Raw genomic sequence first — 25,421 nt, 5'->3', positions numbered from 1 at the left:
TGGGACTCTCTCCACATCCCTAAAGGGACAAGAAGCCTACCCACTAAACCCCCTCTGGTTACCTCGACTCACTGTTTACCGGGGTGTGGGCACATGTGAATACACAAGCGTGGCCTATGGCCTAGTCACCCCCAGCTTAGTGTAGGCTCCGAGCTCCTAAATGGGGACGTATTTAGCTGATGATGTAGATGAACGTAGGATAACAAGTTTTTAAATCTTATTGTATTGTTACGATATGATAACACTGAATACTTTTTTTAAAATTAAAATTACAACGTTCCTGACTATTAATAACATTCTAAATTGGGTTTAAACGAGAAAACTAATGGCATTTTTACATCTCCACTTATGTTTAATTAATGTAAAGGCCTTGTTCATTAATTAAATTTAAAATTAATTCCAAAAGATGTACATCATGTAGTCGAAATTGTATCAAACGAAGACAATTTCGACGAATCTTAGCCAAAGTTCGAGGGAAATGTTCTCTGCAGTAATGGAAGACAGATTATAAAATTGATTTCTCGGAACGTTAATTTTAGGTTTTTACTAGGTTAAAGTCGTGGGCGATAACTAGTCTTATTTATAAAATTCTCGTGTCACAATTCGTTCCCATACTCCTCCGAAACGGCTTGACCGATTCTCATGAAATTTTGTTAGCATATTCAGTAGGTCTGAGAATCGGTAAACATCTATTTTTAACCCCGGGCGGACGGAGTCGCGAGCGACAGCTAGTTGTTTATAAAACTAAAATTGATAAATTAAATTTTAGTGTCCACATCAGTAACTCGACTGTATAACAACTTTAAGTTACCAGTATCGAGATAAACTCTTTGATATTCCTTTTGTGTAATTTGATACGATACTGTAACTGGTTATTTCCGCTTTGAATCGGTTGTACACGTGACTGATACCGAACGTTACAATTACGTGATGTACCCTTATTATTTAGGGGACAAACGCCTTAATTACTAAATAGCTAGCATTCTGACAGGAAAATAGCAGTAAAAATAATCAAGGATATATCAAGGTAACTTTCAAAATTAAAAACAAAAAGTTTTGTAAAAAAAACAGGAGACTATCCACGAGAAAGAGATAAGACATATAACAGATGGAAGGATAGAGAAGGATAGATAGTCATTTGTCAGACACAAATTTACACCTTTAAACTACAGGCATGTATTAATAATATAAAAAAACTATTTATTTAAGTTCACAGATAAAATACAAATCATTGTCTTAAACTTTAGTACGTTTTATTTTTTTCTCAAAAAGTTCTTACAAGTTGCAATTAAAGAAAATACTAAATCACGGGTTCGAGAATTCTAAACTAAAACCCATTTCCTTCACATTTCAACATTAACAGCTTTAAGATGGAACTATCGATTGGATTCCGAGGCTACATACGCCGAGATGGGTCAAGTTTCTCTCAAAACAATGTTACAGAGAAATGCTTTCGAAAGAAATAGCTTGCAATAAAATTCACCGATCTATTTGTTCTGAGTTCTTCAAGTGCGGATCCTGAAGATATTTGTCTGGGTTAATACTAATTCTTCGTAAATTTAATAACTAATTTACACTTTAAAGTATATTCAATATTTATCTTACAAACTTTACGAGTAAGAAATAACATAGTAGTAAAAAAGAAAGCCGACTTCATAAAAAAAATAGCAAACATATAAAAAACATACTGAAAGAAAGAACCGTTCTGAAACAAAATGCACTAAAAAGTAACAAAATTATGTAATTAACAAACACCATCGAAAGTAAGTTTTCCCTTCTTTCTTGAAATATGCCTATACTTTGCAATTATTGTTATTTCGAAGTCGATGTTGGCCTGATGTCTTAGACCTATTTACGTTTAAGATAGTACCTAGACCGAAACAGACTGCAAAATAACACAAATAATTGTAAAATAAATCAAGTCAATCAGACCCTGTAAAGAATATAAATCGAATGACGTATAACCGTGGGCTTCTGGGGCAAAAATCTCCGTTTAAAACATAGTTTCATTTCTGTTAAGTTGAAGATATTGACAATGATATGTTTCATACAGAGAGCTCAGAAACCCGTGTTAACAGACGTAAGCAATACTTTATTTGTATAATGAATAAACAATTTTATCTCGTTAAAGATTTATTTCCAAACGTTAACGTTCCAATTTCAAAATTGGAACGTTATTTTTTTTTAATTAAAAAAGTTCTCGGAATTATCAGTAACATGAATGACAAATATACTTCACAGAGTATGATAATTGATGACAACTTTCTCGTAATTACGTCTGGTGCCAATTAGTGATTAGGTCATGTTGTAATCGATTTTTGATGAGATGGTTACTAAGAATGGATACATTAAGTGTGGCAATCGTATAATTATGACATATAGTGATTAACAGTACTATTAAGTCAAAAATATATAACGACGCGCAACCTATCGATTGTAAAGTTTGAAACTAGCTTGTGGTACTTTTTTTTCTTTTTTTTTTGAATTATTCTTAAGTTGCTTTGCTAATAAAGAGTTTCTATGTTTTTACTTACACAATTTTAATAATAAAAAATTTAAGCTTTTGTAATTGTGAAGGAAATAAAAATGTTCGATATAATGTTATCTGTGGTAGAAATTCAACGGAATGATTTAATTCAACATTAAACATAAAATACCGCTGTCTTAATATTACACGCGATTCTTTAAATTTATTCCAGACTACAATTTATGTACGTGCTTAACTTTCATGCACGGTTACCATTTAAAATGATCTCTTCATTATACATTTAAAGAATAAATACTCTTGTCAGGGATCTTTTTGAGAGCTCAGTTTAATCTGGCTATCTCAAATTACGTAATCCTTTGAATGATCCAAAGAACACCTTGCCTCTATAAAGATAATAAGAAGAAAACCTCACATAGTTTCGTTTTTTGTTACAGAGCGAGCGAGACAGCTGCCACGAAGCTTAGAGAGTGAGCGGGACAACATCAATAGTGTCCAGTTCGAAAACCGGTTTCAAGAAAGGATATAAGTTTTTTGTTGGAGGGAAAAAAGTGATTTTCGAACGCATCATCTAGTTATGCACGAGTTCCAAATTCGATTGCTGTGAGTGTGTGTGTCTTACCGGTCGTGCGTTCAGTGTTCAAAGTTTAAAAGTGGAATTATCAAGATGGCCGCGCTTCCCGCCTTTTTCGGTCTGCTTATGGTCGCTGTTGTCACAGGTAAGATTTTTTTAAACTGACCATTTTTTTTAGTTTAACGTTTTTTTCAACATATCATTTCTTATTTTAATATTGTTTTTATAGATAGAGTTCGTAATTTTTTTAAAGTTAAACCATTTATAAATGCACAAATATAACACTACACTTGAGTTACGTCACATTTGACTCAATCTTCAAAGTAAAAGGGACTGGAACTTTATTATGGGTAACTGAAAACCTTTGAACTGAATAAGCAAAGCAAAATTTGATAACGGACTTTACGCATGAATTGTTCGTATATTGTAATTAATTAATGGACTGCCTTGATCCTTACAAAATGTCTTCATATAATGTATTGTATGTCGCATTAATCTGTTTGAAAGGATATATATTTGATATTATTAGAACCATTTTTTTTTTCGTGAACAATGTGTTCGATATTAATTTGGTTCTAGGTGATTATTTTTGATAATAAATTTCTTTTGGTTATAGCTTATACATGTTTACTATCAGAAAATATTATATATATTAATCGAAAATGTCGAGGGTCACGGTTGGACCTTTATGAAGTTTCAAGTATTTCCAATATTAATGCTTTTGCCTTCCATAATTAAGTCTGGGATATAACCTCTAAACTTTGAAAGTTTAAACTTTAGCGGTAACAATTCCCTGAAGTTGAGAATTTTCATAGTTTTAAAGTGACCTTTTAGATTTTGGCTTTATTATGCAAAACAATATAAGTACTTTATTTATTTTTCAAGATCGCACTTTGAAAGCCTACGCATAATGTTATAATTATGGTGAGTCTAACATCAGCGTGCGATTAAACAGTTGACATATGAAGCTAAAAGGTTAAAATAGTAAGTTTTTTACTGTCAGGCCCTTATGTTTTTATCCCCCGGTATAAAGTACACGAGATTTAAAAAAAAAATCAATGTTCCAACAACTCACTCGTCGTGTGTTTACATTTACAAGGCAACATCGCTTCTGTAAATATTTACAATGAGCTCAAACGATACAGATCTCTTTGTTTCCGGCTGATACATGATACCTCTGTTATTCGAACTCGGATAGGTCTGTAGTTAACTACACTGTGATTTTTGATACAAACTAAATAAGTGTTCGTAGTATATGCGACAATAAAAGGTAATTGCGGCCAATAATATTATTATTCTCGGCGGTATTTCCAAACCGCTACGACTTAGGGTCCTTCAAGAAGCGAGCAAAGGCCGGCAACTCGTCTGCTGTTCCTCTGGTATGTGTCCATGGGCGTCGTTGAACACCTCGGTGCTCCCGCTACTTGCTTGCCCCCTTCTGTTATAAAAAAAATAGTCACAGTTTATGCCACTAGTTGTCGCCCGCGACTGTTCCGCGTCGAATTGAAAAACATAATTAGGAGTCCATATGTTCTTCCAGACTATGTTCTATGTGTATGTCAAATTTTATTAGGATCCGTTGAGCCGTTCTGGAGATATCTTCAAACATCCATCCAACCATCTAAACTTTCGAATTTTTATTATTATAGTAAGATTAGCACAATTACGGCACAAATTCTTCTCTAAATGTTATTTTATTAAGGAACTTTTGTTAGTTTATACAAAAATAATTTGAATGTTGACCGATTTTTAACCCTCATGACATTTAGAAGTATAAAATCTCACTTTATTTTTTAATATGTTATATAGCATTTTAATAGGAATGCAAAATAAGAATCTCTAAGACTTGTAACATTTAAAACATCGAATACCTCGTGAAGAATTTGAAATCAATTGTCCAATATTCACATGAAATCAAATATTTTCCTATGCTTTATATTTTTCTATTGTTACACTCATCTAACACCTAACATGGGAAGCATAACTCAACACTAGACGAGAGGTATGTTGTAAACATTTTTTTGTGTAAACTTATCGCCTTGAGCGCCATCTGCATCGTTTCGGCCATGACAGTGGGGCAGGTCGGTAACAGAAATAAACTAACGTCCATTGCCCGCGGAAGATATGAACAAGGTGCACGGAATTACCGTCCCAAAATATAACAAATTGTATAAACTTTGGCCAAACTTGCAGCTGCTTTTATCTGTTTTATTATTGTGAAATTAGAAAGTAATGGAATCAAGTTCTAGAAGATGCTTTTTAATCTTACTAACAATATATATGCGACTGTTTAGATGGATGCATGTTTGTTTTAAGGTTTGATAACGACTGAACTGATCTCGATGAAATTTGGCATACATATACTACTAATTATGTTTTTTTATAATTCCATGTGAATAGACTCGCGGGCGACAGCTAGTACATAATATTAAAGACGAATTGAAGTATTTCTAAACATCCTACTCTTTGATATTTTAGTTATTCAGGTTTGCGTTAGGTCTTAGCATTTAAACTTAAATGCTAAGATCTAACGCAATCTGTAGTACTTAGTACGTAACAGGATAATTGTGGATGCACGAACTCTAGGGCGTAATATTACGTAATTGCTAATGTTATTTTGCTTCTACCTGCAATGTATTCCGTAAAATGCAATTTTACTTGAAGACTATTTCTTAATGTTATGACTCTTTAACTTTGATTATATTGTACGAATACCTCTCGATCATCAATATCAAATGAATCGTGAAATTAATGATTGCTGAAATGAAGAGCTGTTTTTGAACATATATTGTAATAAAGCATTTAATAGGACGGTGCGAGGTTAATTCCTATATTTGACCCAAACAGGACAATCTAAACAAAATTGTTAAAAATAACAAAATTATAAATTTTAAAAATTATTAACAACTCAATATTTAATTGCATAAAATCAATGGAAGTTACATTTCATCTCCGTATTTTGGAATCATTTGAGTTGTTTCGTTATATTGTCTGTCATAATGCTTCCCTTATCAAAGATCTCTTCTAATTTAACTGACTGTACTCGAACAGAAGAAATGACTATGTTCGAGTACTCGCCGTTATCGTAAAAAAACGGTTTATAGAAACAGTTTATGTTATTATCGAGCTAGGCTTGAGTCACAGGTGATTCAGCAACGGTAAGTAACGGCCTCTGAATCATTTGCAATCGCAGCAGTCTAAGGGTTAGGTATCATAACTCTGCGTTGATGTGTCATTTTTATAATTACAAGATTCATACTATATGGACAGTGGGCACAGTTTATAATAATCCGAGTGACAATAAAGTTTGCATAGCACTATACACGATTAGTTTATTCCGCAACTGGCTGTCGCCCGCGACTCCGTCTGCGCGGATTAAAAAAACAAACTTAATTAGTAGCCTATGTGTTCTTCTAGACTATGTTCTATATCTATGCCAAATTTCCTCGAGATTCGTTGAACCGTTCTGGAGATACTTTCTAACAAACATCCATCCATCTAAAGTAAGATAATACAGTAAAGCTGAGTGTCTATTTTGCATAGTATTTGTGATTGAAATGGAGTAAATCGAGTAATGTTCGAAATTTTAGTATATGTAACTCATCTGAGAAAACTTCATCGTATTCATCGTTTCATTCAATGATTATATTTCTTCATATTCACACCTTGTTTGAATAAAATTGCGAACACAATTATGCAACAGTGCGCCCGTTCTGTTAAACTGCATAACATCGTGTTGCAAGGAGGTTTTACGCAATAACTCTAACAATGAGTTTGTATAAGTAAGTCCACTGATGTTTTAAGTGAGTCATCGTAGGTATCACGATTAGACTGTGGCATTGGTCATCTAAATACATTTTAATAGTCTGTGGTGATTTTGAAAAAAGATAGGTTGAAATGAACAAGTACTATGGTACGGGAGCCAGCAACGTTTTAAAAGTAAGAATTTCAGGTCAGCTGATTTTGTGATATGTCGTTCTTCTTGCTCTTTCGGTTAGAGCCTAGGCAGTCTGGCAGGCGGTAGTGGTTGTGTTCATTAGTGCGAATCCTATTACTACTTAATATTATAAATGTGAATGGATAGATGTTTGTTTGACGGTATCTCCAGAACGGCTGAATGGATCACGATGAAATTTGGCACTTAGAGGATATGTTCTGGAAAACACGTATGCTACTAATTATGTTTTTATTTAACTCCGCGCTGACGTAGTCGCGGGCGGCCGCTAGTTATTGTATAAAATCTTGTTTTTGCTTTAATTTTATTTGTTCGTTTAGAAAATAAGAAAACTAGAAATCTTTTAAAATAAAGAAAAGTGGAATAATAAACTAGAAAGTTTGTCAACGTTCAATTTTTATGTTAACAAAAAGTCTTCTTTTGGAAATATTTCAGTAATCTCCTTTTATTGGGAAAAAAATTAGATCTACATATTTAATATGCACACATAAATCTTATTTTATGGATTTTTTCTTAAGAACGCGATGTCAGCTTAAGGCGTAAAATTGCGGAAAAATCTGTGGCAAATTCAGGGAGCGCGTACTTATTGGATTTTTCAAATGACTAGGCCGGATGGTGTTAAGGGATTCGCAGTTACAGATGGACAAAAAGTTTCACATATACACGTATAATATCTTCTTGGATTTGTTATGTGGATTGAATTTTTCTTATCCAATTTTCAAAAATGATTAACAAGCGGTCGCCCGCGACTTTATCCGGCATTTAAAAAAGGAAATGTTACTAGCTTATGTGTTCTTTCAGACTATGTTTTACATATATGCCTTTCAGCAAGATCCATGTTGTCGTTCAGGAGATACCTTCTAACAATCATCCATCCATCTAAACATTCGCATTTATAATATTAGTAAGATAACAACAAATAATAAATCTGTCGTAATTTATAAATATCTATTTAATGACGACATTATCTGAATTGCTCCAAAATTTCTGCTAATCTATACTAAGATGGACTTTAATCGATTATGAGAGCGGTAAAATACTGTAAAAGTATTCACAGATTTTAAGGATTCTGTTTTTCCCTTTCGAGGTACGGAACCCTAAAAATTATAACAATTGTATGTAAATACAAATACAGTTGTTAAACAGCACTTAATATCTGCCTCTCCGTTCGGATAGTTTTTTCACTGCTTCGTGAATTATTCATTCACTCAAATCGAAAGCTTTTCATTGTTTTAAGAGAATAACTCCGGCCGCTATTAAAGCGAGATCACTCAGACAGACAAACAAAGAACCAACTATTATAATGTATCTCGCTTTGCTTAATTTATTATGTTTCCAATTTATTTCATTCACAACTGAAATAATAGTTTCATTGTTTTATTATATGTTTTTATTTGAGCGAAATTTAACTTGTATTGGACATTATTTTATGAAATAAAATTAGTCGGTGCCGCCACCGGACGAACATACGTGAGTGTTTAGCCGTTTTTATATAAGTTTATTATAATGTCTCAATTAAGTTTAAATAATTGAATAATTTGATATCATCATCATCAGCTCTCTATATGTCCCCATCGAGGGCCTCGGAGCCTACCCTAAGTTATGGGTAACTAGGCCATGGTCTACCACGCTGGCTAAGTGCGTGTTGGTTGACTTCACACATATCTTTGAATTTCCGTGTCAGATATGTGTAGGTTGCATCACGATGTTTTTCTTCATCGTAAGAACGTAGGATAAATGTACATATGTAAATCGGAAATCGAAAAAACACATTGGTACATGGCTGGATTCGAACCCAGGACCTACAGATTGCAAGTCAAGTGCTTGACCCCTGAGCCACCGACGCTCATCGGATTAATTTAATATGAAGTAAATATATTACAGATTATTTACACATATTGCGAGTGGAACAAAAAAATCTAGTAATATCTATGGCCTATGTCAGCCGGGTATAGTGTAGCTTCAAAACAGTTAAAGGTTTTTTAACATCAGTTCAGCAGTTTCAGAGCCTATTAAAAAAAACAATAAAATTTTTCCCCTTTATAATATTAGTATAGATGTAAGTTTGTCTCTGTCTACCCCTCTGGGCTACGGGCCAGTTAATGGGTATTAGAATTTCTGTATATTTTATGGTAAAATTTGTAGTTTCTATTTACTATTCTAGATTACAAGTGTATTTTTTAACGTCTAGAACTTTCTAAATTTTTATGCCAGTGTTAAAGTGAATAATGCGATTCCCAAGTGTATAGTTCACCAAACTTGACTTTTTCTCGCAAACTCAACAAATGTTAACAGCGTCGCTAAACTTACTATAAATTCACGCTCCTTTTATAGTCGAGAAAAGTTTTGTTTTCATAAACGATATTACTATAAACCGTAAGTGCATTTTTATTTACAAAATAACAAGTAAAAATACAGATTATTGAATAATTATAATCTTTAAAAATTAAACTGTAATCATTCTCTAATTCTTTATTTCAAAAACAAAAGAATCTTGTATTATCTAAAACAGAAGACTGTTTAAGTTTTCATCAGCTAAATAAGTCCAAACTGAGGAGCTCAGACCCTACCCTAAGTTAGAGATGACTAGGTCATATTCAACCACGATAACCAAGTCCGGATTGACTTCTCACATTTGAATTTGTGCAGAGATGTGCAGGTTGCATCACCATGTTTTCCTTTACTGTAGGAACATAGGTAAATTGATACAATCCCTCTCGTTTAATAATGAGTTTCCATAGTCGTAGTGTGTGATAATTGCTATCCCTTTCCTTCTCTTTAAAAGAACAGAGATAACAATAGTGTTAATATACATGTGCTTTAATTCACGGTAATGTTATACTGTGGATAATTTGAATAACTATTTTAGTGAAAATAACACACGTTTTCGTCTGTTCAAAGTTTGACCATCCTCACCGTTTGTGTTCAAACTATGAATACAATAATGTTGCTTTAATTCGATTAAACTGTTAGTTCAGGAGTTCTGCTTTGTTTCATTCGAAGGTATCTTTGTTAGATGCCCAACGAAACGAGAATTTGCAAATTTTATTTATACAAGCGAATAAAATATTGTGCTATTCAATTGCTGAGTCTACTCTAATCTTATCTTACTAATGTAAACGTGAATGTTTCGATGGATGGATGTTTGTTTGAAGGTATCTCTTGAACGGCTGAACGGATCTCTATGAAATTTGGCATGCATATAGAACATAATCTGGAAGAAAACATAGACTACCAATTATGTGTTTTTTTTTAATTCCGTGCAGGCGGAGTTGCGGGCGCCAGCTAGTATCTTAAATGAGATTCTATAATAGAATGTCCTTTTTCCTTTCCTAAAAATGTTACGTTCGATTTCACCACAAACCTTACGAGCGACAAGTTCTATCCAATTACGATAAATTGGTAGCAATCTCTCAAGCGAAACATCAAGTACCAAATTTCGACCTGTAAAAGTATCCCCGATATTCGGTCCACGCAAAACATAGTCCGATGTTGCGTAAACAGAGTCGTGCAAGATTTACAAAGGGTTCTGAGAAAACACGCAGCGGTGCTTATGCCCGTGAAATATGACATCGGGGCGTGATACACTTCGCAGCTTACTCCCTAAGCCTTGGGATACAATACAACCTACATTTTGAATTACATTTGCTATGAAACTTACGCCTACCAAATCCTTTGCGACGTGGTTTATTAAAACAAGCTAAAGGGGGAGCGAAGTTTCATAAGATTTGAAACTAAGATATAAGTTGTTTAAGCAGGGGTGCTTTATTATTGTGGCCGTTTAACATGGTAATAATGATTTTAGAGGATGTTTTTTTTCTGCAATTAACAATTCAGTTGCCAGTTAACCTATTGGTTTTAGTTGGTAGCAGTTTTAAAACACGCTTAGCTTACTATAGTGATATAAATATTTGTTTTATCGCAATCAAATTCTTAATTCTGCAAATCGTCTGTCACAACAAATAGCTCCCACGTCGCCAATTACACGCTAGTTTAGCGCGAAACTGATAATTCCACAATTTAACACAGCATTCTGTCATGACACGAATTAGGGTTGTCACATTTCGAAATTCGGATTCTGAAAATTCAAAAAATGAAAGTTTTTTCCTGTTCTTGTTGAAAAGAATCCAAATAATTTCAAAATTTTCTTGATGTCTTTTTGTTTGTTTATAACATTGTTCGTTGTTTGTGTTCTAGCAATATCCATTGTTACACCGTTGGTCTGCGGTTGTTTTTCAAAAGATATGTGATCAGATATTTCATCTGCTAGAAGTCGTAAGACAAACAAGATATTCAAATTTATTTCAGACTATCTATGCCCGCGACTTCGTCCGCGTGAAATACTGTCTTTATCTTATTTTTCGAAAATAAACTTAGCCTAAGTTACGCCTTATTGCTTCAGCTATCTACAAGTAAAAGTCCCGTCAAAATCGGTCCAGGGGTTTTTTAGGGATTAGTCGGAACAAACAGACAGAAAAATAAAAAAGGGTTATTTTAATAATACGAACAGACACTCCAATTTTATTTATATGTATATCATTTTTTTGTGCACGTATTGGTTTGACATTTCTACTATTTCTTTTTAATTCCTAAATGCAAATGAACGTCCCAAATGTCACTGTCTTCAGTAACTGTGAATTAGGTTACACAGGATGTTCCAAAATCATTACATTATTAACATGAGTGACTAATATAATGTAAAATGCTCCGTGTTCCGTCGACTTTCCTTGTTAACTAGCTCTTAAGCAGTGTGAATTCAGTTCACGTCGTTGTGATTCCGCCTCTTTGCACAATTTATTTTCGACGACTTTCCTGTGTATTGCACGAAGTTCACGGTTTACAAGATATGTACCATTATAATTTCTATTCTCTTTAGACCGTAAAATAATATCATTTCTGTTTTCTTTAGAGGCTTATTGTCGGTGGCCAATGGCTTTATTTCTCTTTCTATGAATCAATGATTATCTTTTGTGATTTAATTATCTGTATATATTTTTCGTTGAATCATGCTGTAGTATAATTCCGAGAAACCCAAGACGCGTTTCCAATAGTCTGTGAAAACCAAGTTTTTTTTACTAGCGATTAAATTTAAAGACATTGCTCGACTGTCCAATAAGAACAAGACGTGTCGTGTACCAATGGAAACTAATTTTTCAGTCGTACTACGTGTAGCTATTCGCCATCATTACGTCCAGCGGGCACGTCTCACGACTTTTTCATTCACAGCTCACCAACTAGATGTTTTGTTGTAAGCAAAGTGTCCCCGGAAAAATAAATGATTTCGAGTTTTCGGCGTTTGCCATATTGTTTGAAGCTTTTATTATTCTCATTATACAAAATGTTCTTCGTTCTTTTTTTTAAATATAGAAACTCGAATCTAGTTATCGCAAATTCGCAACGGTTTTTTGTTATTCATCGTTACCCATTTTTGGATTCTTTTCGCAATCGATTGCGTTTTGTCGCTTTATATTTCTGCTCGATTGATTATTATTATTTTTAAAAACGTATCCAATTACTACTATACTACTAGTTAGTGAGAGTTCAATGACTGTTTTATTGTGTTATAACCTGATTTCTATCATGTCCGCCATATTGAAAATGTTGGACAGAAAAGCCATAAAGAAACATATCAAGCAACACTTTTTTGAATACAGTACGGTAGATGACGTTAAAAATTAAATCATCTGCAGTTTTATCATCATCATCTCGCTATACGTCGCCATTGAGGGGCTCGAAGCCTAACCTAAGTTAGAGGTCACCAACGCTGGCCAAGCGCCGGTTCACACATACTTTTGAATTCTCTTTTGCAGTTTGCTATCGATGTTTTTTGTTATAAAATATAAATCAGCGGGATTAAATCTACATAAAGATTAAATTTATTTATGAATAATTATTAAAATAGGTTCTGTGAGTGACGTATTCAAGATAATTTCGTTAAATCTGTTGACGCGTGTCTCTCTGAGATTACGTTGCGTATTACAAACGTGATACGCGAGATGAACTCGAGATTTTGATTTGTCGTTATTAGCAGTCAAGATTTCTATAATATATTTTATTATATCATAAAGTTGTTTATTTACCAAGACGGTAGCGCTTTTAGGGTCTAATAAGTTTGATGTTAAGCTCAAGGATAAGTTTTGCCACTTTGATATAAACTAGATTTAAAGCTGGAGTGTTCATCTCAATATAATATAATCTAATCTGGATAAGCGAGAAACCATGAGACCGCTATATTTGTCTCACTTATAAAAGTTTCTTTGTCACACAAGTTTCTCGCTTATGAAGGTCCGATAAAAACTCTCGCTTATAGAGATTTCTCTTTTATCCTCATTCATGAGAGGCAACATAGCATAAGAACAGAATATCATTTAAGATTACGCTCCATCTTTTTGCTTGATTTAACCATTTTTTTTTTAATATGTTTTGTTTTCATTTGTTCATTAATCTTTACTTTAGTCTAGTTATTCATCATCATCATCATCATCAGCTCACTATACGTCCCCACCGAGGGGCTCGGAGCCTATCCTAACTTAGGATGATTAGGCCATAGTCAACCACGCTGGCCAAATGCGGGTTGGTTGACTTCACACATATCTTTGAATTTCTTCTCAGATATGTGCAGGTTGCATCACGATGTAAATCAGAAATCGAAAAACACATTGGTACATGGCGGGATTCGAACCCAGGACCTGCAGATTGCAAGTCAAGTGCTTGACCACTGAGCCACCGACGCTCGCAGTCTAGTTATTGTTTTGTGTGTAATTACTTGTTTAAAAGTTTACTAAAATGTGACGTAAAATATAGAAATAAGTACCCAACCGCTAAGGTACAATGTATCTGAATGAGCGAAGTTTTTTTTTGCCTTTTTCTACCACAAAGGATAATGTAGCCTACTTCTCCGCATGTTTAGTGTTGGAAGTTCCTTTTGAATACAAAGCGCGTCTCTTTTGCCATCTTTTATAAGAACAAGACTATCGAAGTACCTTTCATGTTAGTAATTACTTATTTTTATAGAATATAATAGAACATCTAACGTAATCTTACTAATATTATAAATGCGAATGTTATTTTTGAACTTATTACTTATTGAACTTAGTCCTCTTTCTCTTCCAACCGTTTTTCTTATAGGGAAACGATGGGAAGTGGAAGTGAACTTTCCGGATGAGAGGATGCATGGAAAGGGTAAATATTTTCTTTCTGTGCATCCTCTCCTCCGTCGATTAAAGGTAAGCAACGCATAAGCAATTGCGTATGTCTATGGGCGACGGTCACTTTGCTATTTTAGCGATTTCAGGTGGCCGCTCGTTTGCCACCTTATAATATAAAAAAAAAATTCAAAACGGCTACATGGATGTCGCTGAAATTCGGCATAGATGTAGAATGTACTATGAAAGAAAACATAGGCTACCAATCAGTTTTTTTTAAAGTCTGTGCGGACGGAGTCGCAGGCGACATCTATTTATTGGATAATACGTCTTATTATTTTATTATTATACATTTTAATTAATAATTCTGATTGTATTAGTCAAAGAAAGACTTGTTTTTTTTATTCAATTATTTTAAATATATGTTAGTTGTTATTAATAGCGATTTCTTATCTATAGCTAATGTTGTTCTGTTTATGTTTGTATATGTTATCAGTACAACACTATGTTATATGATTATATCATAGCATCTTATCTCAACAGCTAATATTTGGGTCAATACGTCAATGTTATCTTCATTATATCTTCATTGTACGTAAAACCTTTTGATTGTCATTTATATCTGGCTGGAAAGGTAAGTGGGTAATAAAAGGGAACGAGAAAAACAAGATGTTTATGTTTTGTGCTTATAATTTGAGGTTATGTTATGCCGGCAGTATTTAAAGACGATGTTTACTTTACAAATTGTTTTATAATGAAAATGGCAATTAAAAATAACTGAATTAGTTTAGTTTCCAATTTAGATATTTTTTTTACTAGTATCAAAAGTCGCTGTAAGGTTCGTTTTAGTTTTGCCAAAACAGAGCAACAACCAATTATTTACTCTTGTTTAAGTCTACAATTGTGTTATGTACATAACAGTGGTAGAGCCCGCTTTAACATCTTCGCACGAATCGGCCCGGCTCGCCCGGTGAAAGACCACGACCACATAGAAGACAGGCGTGAAGTGAAAGCAATTCCGCGTTTCGTCTGATGAGTGTGCGTCCCGGAGGCCTAATTTAGTCCTCTTTCCCTTCCCATCCTTTTCTTTATAAGGAACGGATGGGAAGTGGAAGTGGACTTTCCAGATGAGAGTATGCATGGAAAGGGAAGATATTTTCTTTCTGTGCATCCTCTCCTCCGTCGATGAAAGATAGGCAATGCATATGCAATTGCGTATGTCTATGAGCAACGGTCACTTCGTTATTTCAGCAATTTCAGGTGGCTGCTTGCTCGTTTGCCACCTTTTGATATATAAAAAAATTAAAAATGTTCGCAGAGTATCCCTTACGATAAAGACAAGTTTTATTAAGAATAAATTATAATAATAAAAACTCTTATGATTCTTTTACGATATCTGTCCTGTTACGCCTACTGACCCAGTCTCAGTTCGACGTATCGAAAGTGGGCTATCATAACGGTCCAAGTCATGCCTTAAGAATTAAACGTTCGGAATTTTGAATGCTTATACCGTTGTCTATCTATCCATTATATGCACGCGAACATGATGAAATTACATTGATGACGTCATTTTTGTACAAAATAAAGACCTATCAGATGAAAAGAGTTACATACAGTAAGATATTGAGCGATGTAACTATTTTCCCTAAATTTTCGATGGCATTGATGGCTTAGATAAGTAAGTTGATAGATGAAAGGTCAATGACATGCACATTTTTATTTGAAACCCTTACTGTAGTTCCAAAAACAAAATAAGACATCTGTGTCTTTTAGTCTGCTATACACGTTTTAACCTTTTCACCGCCGGTGATTGATATTATGGACGTCGATTAGCTTCAATTAAACAGATTAAAATATTCTGGTAGAATTTACTTAAAATCTAGTTAATTTTACTAATATTATAAATGCGAAAGTTTGGATGTAACGATGGATGTTTGTTAGGAGGTATTTTTGGTTCAACAGATCTCGATGAAAATTGTCATGGATGTATAACTTATTCCGGAAGAATAAATAGTTTTATTTTAATACCGCACGCACGGAGTCGCGGGCGACAGCTAATGTAATTACAATCTAGTTTTACAAGTAATAACTGGGTCTTATGTAAATCACTCCTTTCGAAGCGTATCCAAGCATATCGAACATTCGAATTTCTTGACTGGTGTTTTATTACTTAGAACTTAGCTTATAAGTTGGATGATTAGATTTTTTATTATACCTATAACTAGCTGTCGCCCGCGACTCCGTCCGCGCGGAATTAACCATTAATTCGACGAAATTTTTTGTAGCAAAAAAACTGTTTTTTTAGTAAAGTCATACTTACGTAATTTTCTCTAAACTAGTTCAGTAGATTTTTTAAATTAGTTGGTCGTCACACTGGACACCATCGAATTAAGGGTTAAAAAACTATTGGTCGCAGCGTAATGTTATATAGCCTAAAGTAAATGGACTATGCAACAAAAAAAGAATTTATCATATCGGACTAGTAGTTCCTGAGATTAGCGCGTTTAAACAAACAAACTCTTCCGCTTTATAATCTTTATATATATAATTCTTCTGTGAGTGTGTATGTCACTGAACTTCTCTCAAACGACTGGACCGATTTTGATGAAATTTTTTAGGTGTGTTCAAGGGGATCTGGGAATGGTTTAGATTCACAATTTTGTCCGCTGGACAATGTTTTTTAATTAATTTTTAATTTATTAGTAGTTGTTGATTTTGGAATGTTTTACATTGGATCCGACAGACGGCGATACCATCGCAGTGTCAAATTTTAAATAATATTCGAATTAAAGACGTGTAGACAGGACAACGTCTGTCGGGTCCGCTAGTATTAGTATAGATTTCTTGTATATTTTTTGGTATTATTGACTAATATTTTGAATTTTTTGTTTCAGGTATGTATCACGAATAAATATATTCTAAATGTATGGAACTAAAGAAAAAACGTAGCTAAGTAAGTATCGGAAACTAACAGACAATTGTTATTACTTATTATATTTATAATAATACTTATTGCTTAGTTTTATTATTATAACCGTGGGTTTCTGAAATCAAATCGTTCAAATATTGTTATCTCTGTTTTGTCAAATCTGGTTTTGAATTTATATTGGGACTCAATATCACGACTGTCTTGAGGCAAACCGAAGATAGGACGGCGTGGAGGCAGCTGGTCGTCACAGCTGTTAAAGCATATCAAGACAACGACCTTCAGTAATGAAGAATACGAAGAAGAAGTTTTGTCAAAGATAATGACAGGGATGATATGTTTTATACAGAGATTTTTTGGTGTCATAATATGGCGCTAATGTACCTAATTTTAATATGTTTAATTTAGACTACTTTATTATATTATAAATATATTACTATATCGATATAATTAACATAGTTTCTTAATGAAAAGACCATTTAAAAAAAAATCGTATAATCTTAAAAGATATTGCGATAAAATATGATAACCATTTTAAAGAAAATATTTAAATATCTGAATACTTCAACATGCACGTACAAACTGGCTTGACGCCAAAGCGACTTTTCATCGAATTTCATGGAAAGTTTAGAGATCTCAAAAAAATATGATGTAAATATAGTGACACTTGTCGGTTACATATCTTACTAATATAAAGACGAATGTTTGGATGTATGGATAGATGTTTGTTAGACGATATCTCCAGAAGAGCTACAAGGATACCATTAAAATTTGGCATAAATGTAAAACATAGTCTGGAAGAACACTAATTAAGTTTTGTTTTTAATCCTCCACGAACAGAGTCGCGGGCTACATCCAGTTAAACAAGATTTGATATCCATCAAATCCATTATACAGACCTTTAAACTTATTTAGAACGAGCTTAATAAATAAACATAGCTAATGTTAAAATTACTGTAATGGAAATAAAAGAATTACGACGATTTGCTTTGATCCCGTAAATCGAAAATGAACGTAATGAAGTAGACATCTTTGAACACGTATTTTATTGCATAATTTTTATTTAAACACAAAGATAAGTTACGAACGCTACACAGCGTGGGTGGCATTTATAAACTCTGAATACATATCAACAAACATGACAGCATTTATCTTAAGACAGGTTAGAAAATATCTAAATAATAATATCCCTTATTAGATACTCATATCTTCGGCAATTAAAGAGATACGTAGCGACAAATATCCATTCATCCATCCAAACTTTCGCATTTATATTACAACTAGATGAAGCCCGCGAGTCCGCCCCGCGAATTAAAAAAAAACCTTAATTAGTATTATGCACTATGTTCTACATCAGGCAAATTTATTAAAATCCGCTGAACCCATCTGGAGATATCTTCTAACAAACATCCATCAATCCATACATCTAAACTTAAGAGAGAAGATAGAAAACTATGCCAAATATAGAGTAATTAATTTCTAAGTATACTACGACCTTGAGAGTTTATTTATTTGACTTCAAGATTAATAAGTACTTTATTTGAAATAACAATCCATCAAAAGCGTGTACGGTTTCTCGTGAAATGTAATACCGACGCTTTTAATACGTTTACGTAATATATTAATATAAAACCCTCCCAACGATGTTCCATTAGGGCAAAGTAAAATAATGGTCGCTTCTCAGTCTTATTTTTTCGCAATTCGCGTTTCTAACATCTGTAGCACATATTAAAGATTTAACATCTTTTCTAGTAATATTCAATGTTGCCATTTGTAAAAAAAAAAATATGTTATCAAGAACAATATCATAGAAGCGATAGTGTTCTTTTTTTATATTTTTTTTTTTAATTTTATAAATGTGAATTTTTGGATGGACGGATGTTTAAAGGTATCTCCAGAACGGCTGAACGGATCTCGATGAAATTTGGTATACATATAGAATATAGTCTGGAGGAACACATAGGCACTCATTAAGTTTTTTTTAATACTGCGCGGACGAATTCGCGGTCAACAGCTTGTATTTGTATAAATGCTTAATGAAATTATATATTTTGTATTTTTTTTTAATATTCTTACGCAATTTATGACTATAATTTTAGTAAAAAATATACCTTTTGGCTCTTTGTGTTTTATTGTAAGTATGGATTTTAATAAATTAGTGAGATTAGATGGCATTCCAGAAAAAGGTCTGTTCTATTGTTACGTCTCAAATCTCAACGGTAAAATATAAAGGAAACACCGTCCGTTTGTTTAGGCGTTTGATTTATACGCCAACATTTTCGCTGAGAAAATGAAGATGTAATAAAATATTTAAAAAAAAAGAAAAAGTCTTGTATTGCTTACACAAAATACGTTTGCCTGAGTTTTTTAAAAGTGAGTTAAATTCGTAGTATATATTGTTTTGAGGCAAGATGGAAAAAAAACTAGAAATTCGTTGATTACAAAATGCTTGAACAATTTTCGCGCTACAAATAATGGCGGCGATGTCACGTGACGTTCCAGCTGACAGCCACAGAGAAGCAAATACGCGAGGAACGCAACATGCATATTTTATCGAACAAACCTTCTAAATGGATTGAGCTTAAATTACGTAGTTACATTATTATACTAAAATTAATTATAGTTTTAAATATATTTTAGCATTAGGATAATTTTTGTTTTTCCTTGCATTATAAGCATTATTAGTATACTAGTTGTCGCCCGCGACTCCGTCCGCGAGGAATTAAAAACATAATAATAAGTAGCCTATACGTTCTTTCAGACTATGTTCTGTTTGTATTTCAAATTTAATCGAGATCCATTGCATCTATCTATCTAAACATTCATATTTATAATATGAGTAAGACTTATCTCTGTTTACAAATACACGTGTGTATATTGAAATAAATTCTGTTTTTTTTTTTAATCTGCAAATTGGCCAAAAGCCCTGTAATTAATTTTGTAGCAACGCTTACGTTTTTGTAATGCGTGTAAATTGTAAATGTAGGTCTAAAGCGCAAATGTCGTTGAATAAAGTTAATCGTGCGACTGTCATAAAACAGTTACGGTTGTTTTGTGTTACAGCCCTGTAATATGACTCATATCAACTGAAATACACGCGAATTACGAGACGTGAGCCATTACATTAGGGATGTAACATAAAAGTATTTTGTTTATTATTTAGAATGTATTTAAATATTAATTGAATAAGAGTAAGCTATCTGTTTATGTTAACTACTCTTTGACTTCATTCCTTTATCAAATGTTAGCGTGTTTACTCTTTGCACCGAAGTCTAAAATATTTCAGTAATAAAATAAAGTACATAATATGTCGCGTTTTTAAATCTCTCTAAATTTAGTAAAAGGATAAATATTAATTTAATATAAGGATATTTGTTAAAAAACTTGCAATGTTATTGCGTCAAACAATTTTAATGGGGGAGCACGTACCGGACAAAGTGTAAGAAAAAGGAAAAAAGTGAATGAAAAGCGAATTCACGTTCCGTTTTCATTGTTTTAAACGCTGATATTTCACGAGAGATTCTGTCCGCGTTCACCCAGAAACAAATTGCTGCTTTTTTAACATTCAAAAAGAAAGAAAATTTATTATTTTTAATAACATTTTACTTGTATTCTTTTATATTATGAAGTAGTTAACGAATAATTAGCCACCTGGATTCGCCGAAATAGCGATGAGAGTGTTGCCATAGACATCCGCATTTGCAGATGCGTTGCCTACCTTTAATCAACGTACAGAAAGAGAATATTTTCCCTTCGTAAGAGTCCCCTCCTCTGTCAAATCAACTTTTCTTTTCCATCCTTTCCTTGTATCTATAATCGTTGATAACGAGAAAACCTGTTTACTTAAGTATATTTAAATTATTACAGGAGTTCATTTAGTTTCAAATGTTTACGTTATCGTCAGTTTGCACAGCCAAAGTACGCTTACAGAAACATAATGTTGTCTCGGTTTTTTACAAACAAAGGAAGGAGAGGACAATTTTTTCTTGCACATATTTTACGGCAGTGGAATTCAATGTACATAATGTAACAACTAATCGGTGATTTGATGAACATTACCGCGACCAATGGACAATGTCTAGCCGAGTGGCGCGATGCCCGATTATTTACGGTAGCATAGATTGAAACAATTCTAAAACATTTAGACTACTGTTCAACCGCATTCATACATAAAAAGTACTGCTTTGTAACAGTTCAATAAACTTTATTGTGCATTCTATTAAGAACATCGGTGGCTCAGGGGTTAAGCAATTGACTTACAATCTGCAGGTCCTAGGTTCGAATTCATGTATCAATGTGTTTTTCGATTTCAGATCTGAATATTTATCCGACATTCTTACGGTGAAATTAAAACGATAATCGCTAACCTATGCTTTTAAAAAGCGTCAATAGCCTAATGGTTAAGGATACGGATTTCTTCGTTACGGGATGAGGTTGAGAGTTCGGATCCCGCCATACGACTATTGTCGTAAGCCATGTCCTAACAAGCATAAAGCTAAGTTGGAATGGTATATTAGCAAATTAATAAAAATCTGCAAATTTTTATCAAAAAATAATTTTAAAGACTCAGATTTTTGTAGCATTTTTGTATTTAAAATTATAATAAATTCGAAAACAGAATATTAAAAAATATAAAAAAAACCAGCTCGAAGAGGTTAAAACATTATTTGGCGAAATAAAACTAAGATATATTTTGCAAAAAACTTTTCGTTGTTCTTCGTATATTCAATAAAAGAGTTTCTATATGAACACAGAGTACAAAGCGTCTGGCTGTCAAGGTGAACGGTCGACGAGTCGATGCACTCTCTGATGTTCTTTGCTCTTCGCTTTGACGTCATCAACCCCCAGGGTGGTACAACCTTTTGCAAAGCATTAATTAAATTCAATGCTCATAAAATAAACGCTATGGTAGATTAAATTTTAATCCACTTGTATGTTTTGGAAAGTTTTTATTAAATTTACATTGTTTGGTAGTGTTTTTCGTATAAACGTAATATGAAAATGCAGTTTTGTTTTGTTTATAGAAGTAGTAATTACGTTAAAGGTTAAACTAACTTGTTTTTACTCGTTACGTGATATCAAAGCTTTCATTCATCATCAGCTCACTGTACTTCCCCACCGAGGGGCTCGGAGCCTACTCTAAATTAGGGGTGACGTCACATTTTAAACTTGTTAGTTGCTAATTAAAATAAATTCCAGCTTGATACCTTCACGCGATTTGGGGAAAAAGGATCTTGACAGTCGGACGGACGGACAACAAAGTGATCCTATAAGGGTTCCGTTTTTTTCCTATGAGGTACTGAACCCTATAATAAAAAAACAGTTTATTAAAAAAAAAGTCTATTAATTTTCTTAAAAACATTGTTTTTAATTACAATATTAAACTAAAAAATTGTAACCCAATTTATAAATGGAATAATTAGTTTTGATGTAGGTGGACTTCCATTACATGTCCCCAACGATTTCAATATTAATGGATACACCAGCCTGTATACCCTTACGTAATTAAATATTTTTTTTTAAATAATGCTATTAGAAAATTTAGTAATAACTACCTGGTGCCTTCGACTCCGGCTGTGCGGAATTAAAAAATACTAAGTATGTGTTCTACCAGATTATGTTCTACATCTGTCTTTGATCAAAAAGATAGGAAACGTACTGAAGGTAGGACGCAAGACAAGAATTACGAGTAGGCCTTGAAAAATCAGAGCTGAAATCTAGTGTTCCGTCAAGATTTCCGTTTCCTAAAAGGGTACAAGAACCGCAGTAAATTATGTCAAATATTATTTACATTTTATTGTAAGCTGATAGAATCTATATATATAAAAGAAAGTCGTGTTAGTTACATTATTTATAACTCAAGAACGGCTTTACCGATATGGCTAAAAATTGGTAAGGAGCTTAGAGCCAGAAGACGGACATAGGATACTATTTATTCATTTATTTATTTTTCGAATTTATGCCTTGAATAGCTTTAGATGGATGTGATGCGGATGGATGGATGGGTGTTTGAAGATATCTCTAGAACGGCTGAACGGTTCTCGATTTAATTTGGCATACGTATAGAACATAGTCTGAAAGAACACATAGGCTACACTAATTAAATTTTTATGTATCCACGCGGACGGAGTCGCAGGCGACAGCTAGTTACAAATGAAAATTATTTAAATAACATTGTTATTACACGATTCTTCCTATAACAACTTTTAATTTCTAAAAAATTTTAGTCCCAATATAAAATATTATTCGTCTTATTCCTTGAAAAAATTCAAAGAACATTTATTCCTTAACTCAATACTTTCAAGAACAATTGGAACATGTGAACATCACTTCGTCTCTCGTCTCTCAAACACAAGAACTAACGAACACTTACCAACACACTCAGTGGGACAGGAATCTCGAAATAGTTATTCTTAAAAAAGAATACAGAAATAACTCTTCTTCCTGGATGCCGGAATGGCGACATATAAATTAAATAAACATCGCTTTTATATCACTTTATTTTGAGTTTAATCGTAGAATATGTTCGAAAAACTACTTATCGAGATATTGTGTATGTAAAAAAATACACTATGAAAAGAGGAGAATAGTAAACAGATATATAAACACGGCTAAACATTAACGTTTATACGTCCGGTGGCGGCACCTATATACGTGAGTGTTTAGCCGCGTTTATATATCAGTTTAGTATAATGTCTCACGAAAGTTTGAATAATTTAAGAGGAGAATAGGTTCAAGAATCCTCATAGCAACTACTTTCTAGAGACTAAGAAACCAACCAAGAAACTTAGGGATAAGATCGATATCTTTTGATGACACAAAGAATGCTTTAGTAAATAAACTCACATACACGAAATAAAGTAAATTGGAAATTGCATTTAATGAAATTAATTGTCATGTCGTATGAGGTTAAAGCAACAGGGCAGAAATGAGACGAAGAGAAATCGCATGAACAGCGCTGACAAGATATCTTGCTTTTAAATTATAATTATTAAATCCAACATCATTTTAATTTATATCTGGTAAACACAGATCGTATTTAAAGAAACAAAAAGCTCACAAAATCTCCAAAAGAAATTTTCTAATGGACTTGCTATCATTCAAGAATAGAGTTCATAAGTTGCTATGTTTCTGTAGATATCATGTAGTCGCTCCAAACCGTTGTTTTGACCTCTTTTATGTTAAGTATATAATTTTATAAAAATCCACACAATTTCGGTAACATTAAAATTCACAAATTTAAACCTTATAAAAGGTATATTCTTACTTACTATATCTTACTAATATTATAAATGCGAATGTTTGGATGGATGGATGTATCGATGTTTGTTAGAAGGTATCTCTAGAACGGCTGAACGGATCTCGATGAAATTTGGCATACATATAAAACGTATCCTGGAAGAACAAATATGCTACTTATTAAGTTTTTTTTTTTAATTCGGCGCGGACGATTATGTTTTGTTTAATTTCATAAAAATCTACACAATCTCGTTAACAGGTATATTCACAAATTTAAACCAAATATACGTTATTCTTATAATAATTTCCGACAATTTTCCTGTTCAGAAAGCAATTATTGGATGTTTTTAATGATAACTCGTTTCACTGCCTTAAAATGTCGAGGTTGAGTCACACACAAAATGAAAAAGGATTTACGTAGATTGTAAATTAACGGTAAATTTTTTTACCTTAGTGAATAATAAGTAAAATACAATTATTGCCCTTTATCCTCCACTGTTCTCTTGCAAGAACTGTTATTACACTAATATTATAAATGCGAATGTTTGGATGGATGGGTGTTTATTTGAAGGTATCCAGAACGGCTGCATGGGTTTCGATGAAATTTGGCATACATATAGAACATAGACAGGAAGAACACATAGGCTAATGATATTTTTTTTTAATTCGCGCGGACGGAATCGCAAGCAACAGCTAGTGTTTTCATAGTTTTAAAGTCTTATTTCTCATCAGTACTGGTACTGTTATCAAATTAATTAGCAGCCGTCATTTGAGTTTACGACTGGCGTAGGAGTGGGCTTGTTTCGTTGACTCAGCGCGTGGGATATCGTTTTTTTGCTTTTATTGAACCCATTGTTTGTTGCTTGTTGGGTGAGGTTAGTTTTGGTGCGCTTTTTGCGCTCTAAGGTCGTTTATTCTTAGTGTAATGAATACAAGGAAGGATGTTCATTGTTAAATCAGTTTAACGGTATCTTCTGATTAACATTGTTTCGAAGTAAATATTAAGGCTTACTTCTTACTAATTATAAATGCGAATGTTTAGATGGATGTTTGTTTAAAGGTATCTTCGGAACGGTTCAAAGGATGTTGCTTAAATT

General features: G+C 33.2%; 1 protein-coding gene across 3 annotated transcripts in view; it reads left to right on the top strand.

Moving 5' to 3' along the window:
* Fas3 (fasciclin 3) overlaps window positions 1–25,421 on the top strand; it is a 163,338-nt gene that overhangs the window by 43,182 nt on the left and 94,735 nt on the right. For all 3 annotated transcript variants that reach the window (XM_013321217.1, XM_013321216.1, XM_013321218.1), the window contains exon 2: window positions 2,923–3,204. In XM_013321217.1, coding sequence (XP_013176671.1) covers window positions 3,153–3,204 — 52 coding nt within the window. In that variant the 5' untranslated portion in view covers window positions 2,923–3,152. The remainder of the gene's footprint in view (window positions 1–2,922; window positions 3,205–25,421) is intronic.

The sequence above is a fragment of the Papilio xuthus genome, unplaced genomic scaffold, assembly GCF_000836235.2.
Source record: "Papilio xuthus unplaced genomic scaffold, Pxut_1.1 DF825946.1, whole genome shotgun sequence".
In the NCBI taxonomy this organism is placed as follows: Eukaryota; Metazoa; Arthropoda; class Insecta; order Lepidoptera; family Papilionidae; genus Papilio; species Papilio xuthus.
The sequence above is the reverse complement of the archived record's forward strand: the minus strand, read 5'-3'. Positions and strand labels throughout refer to the sequence as shown.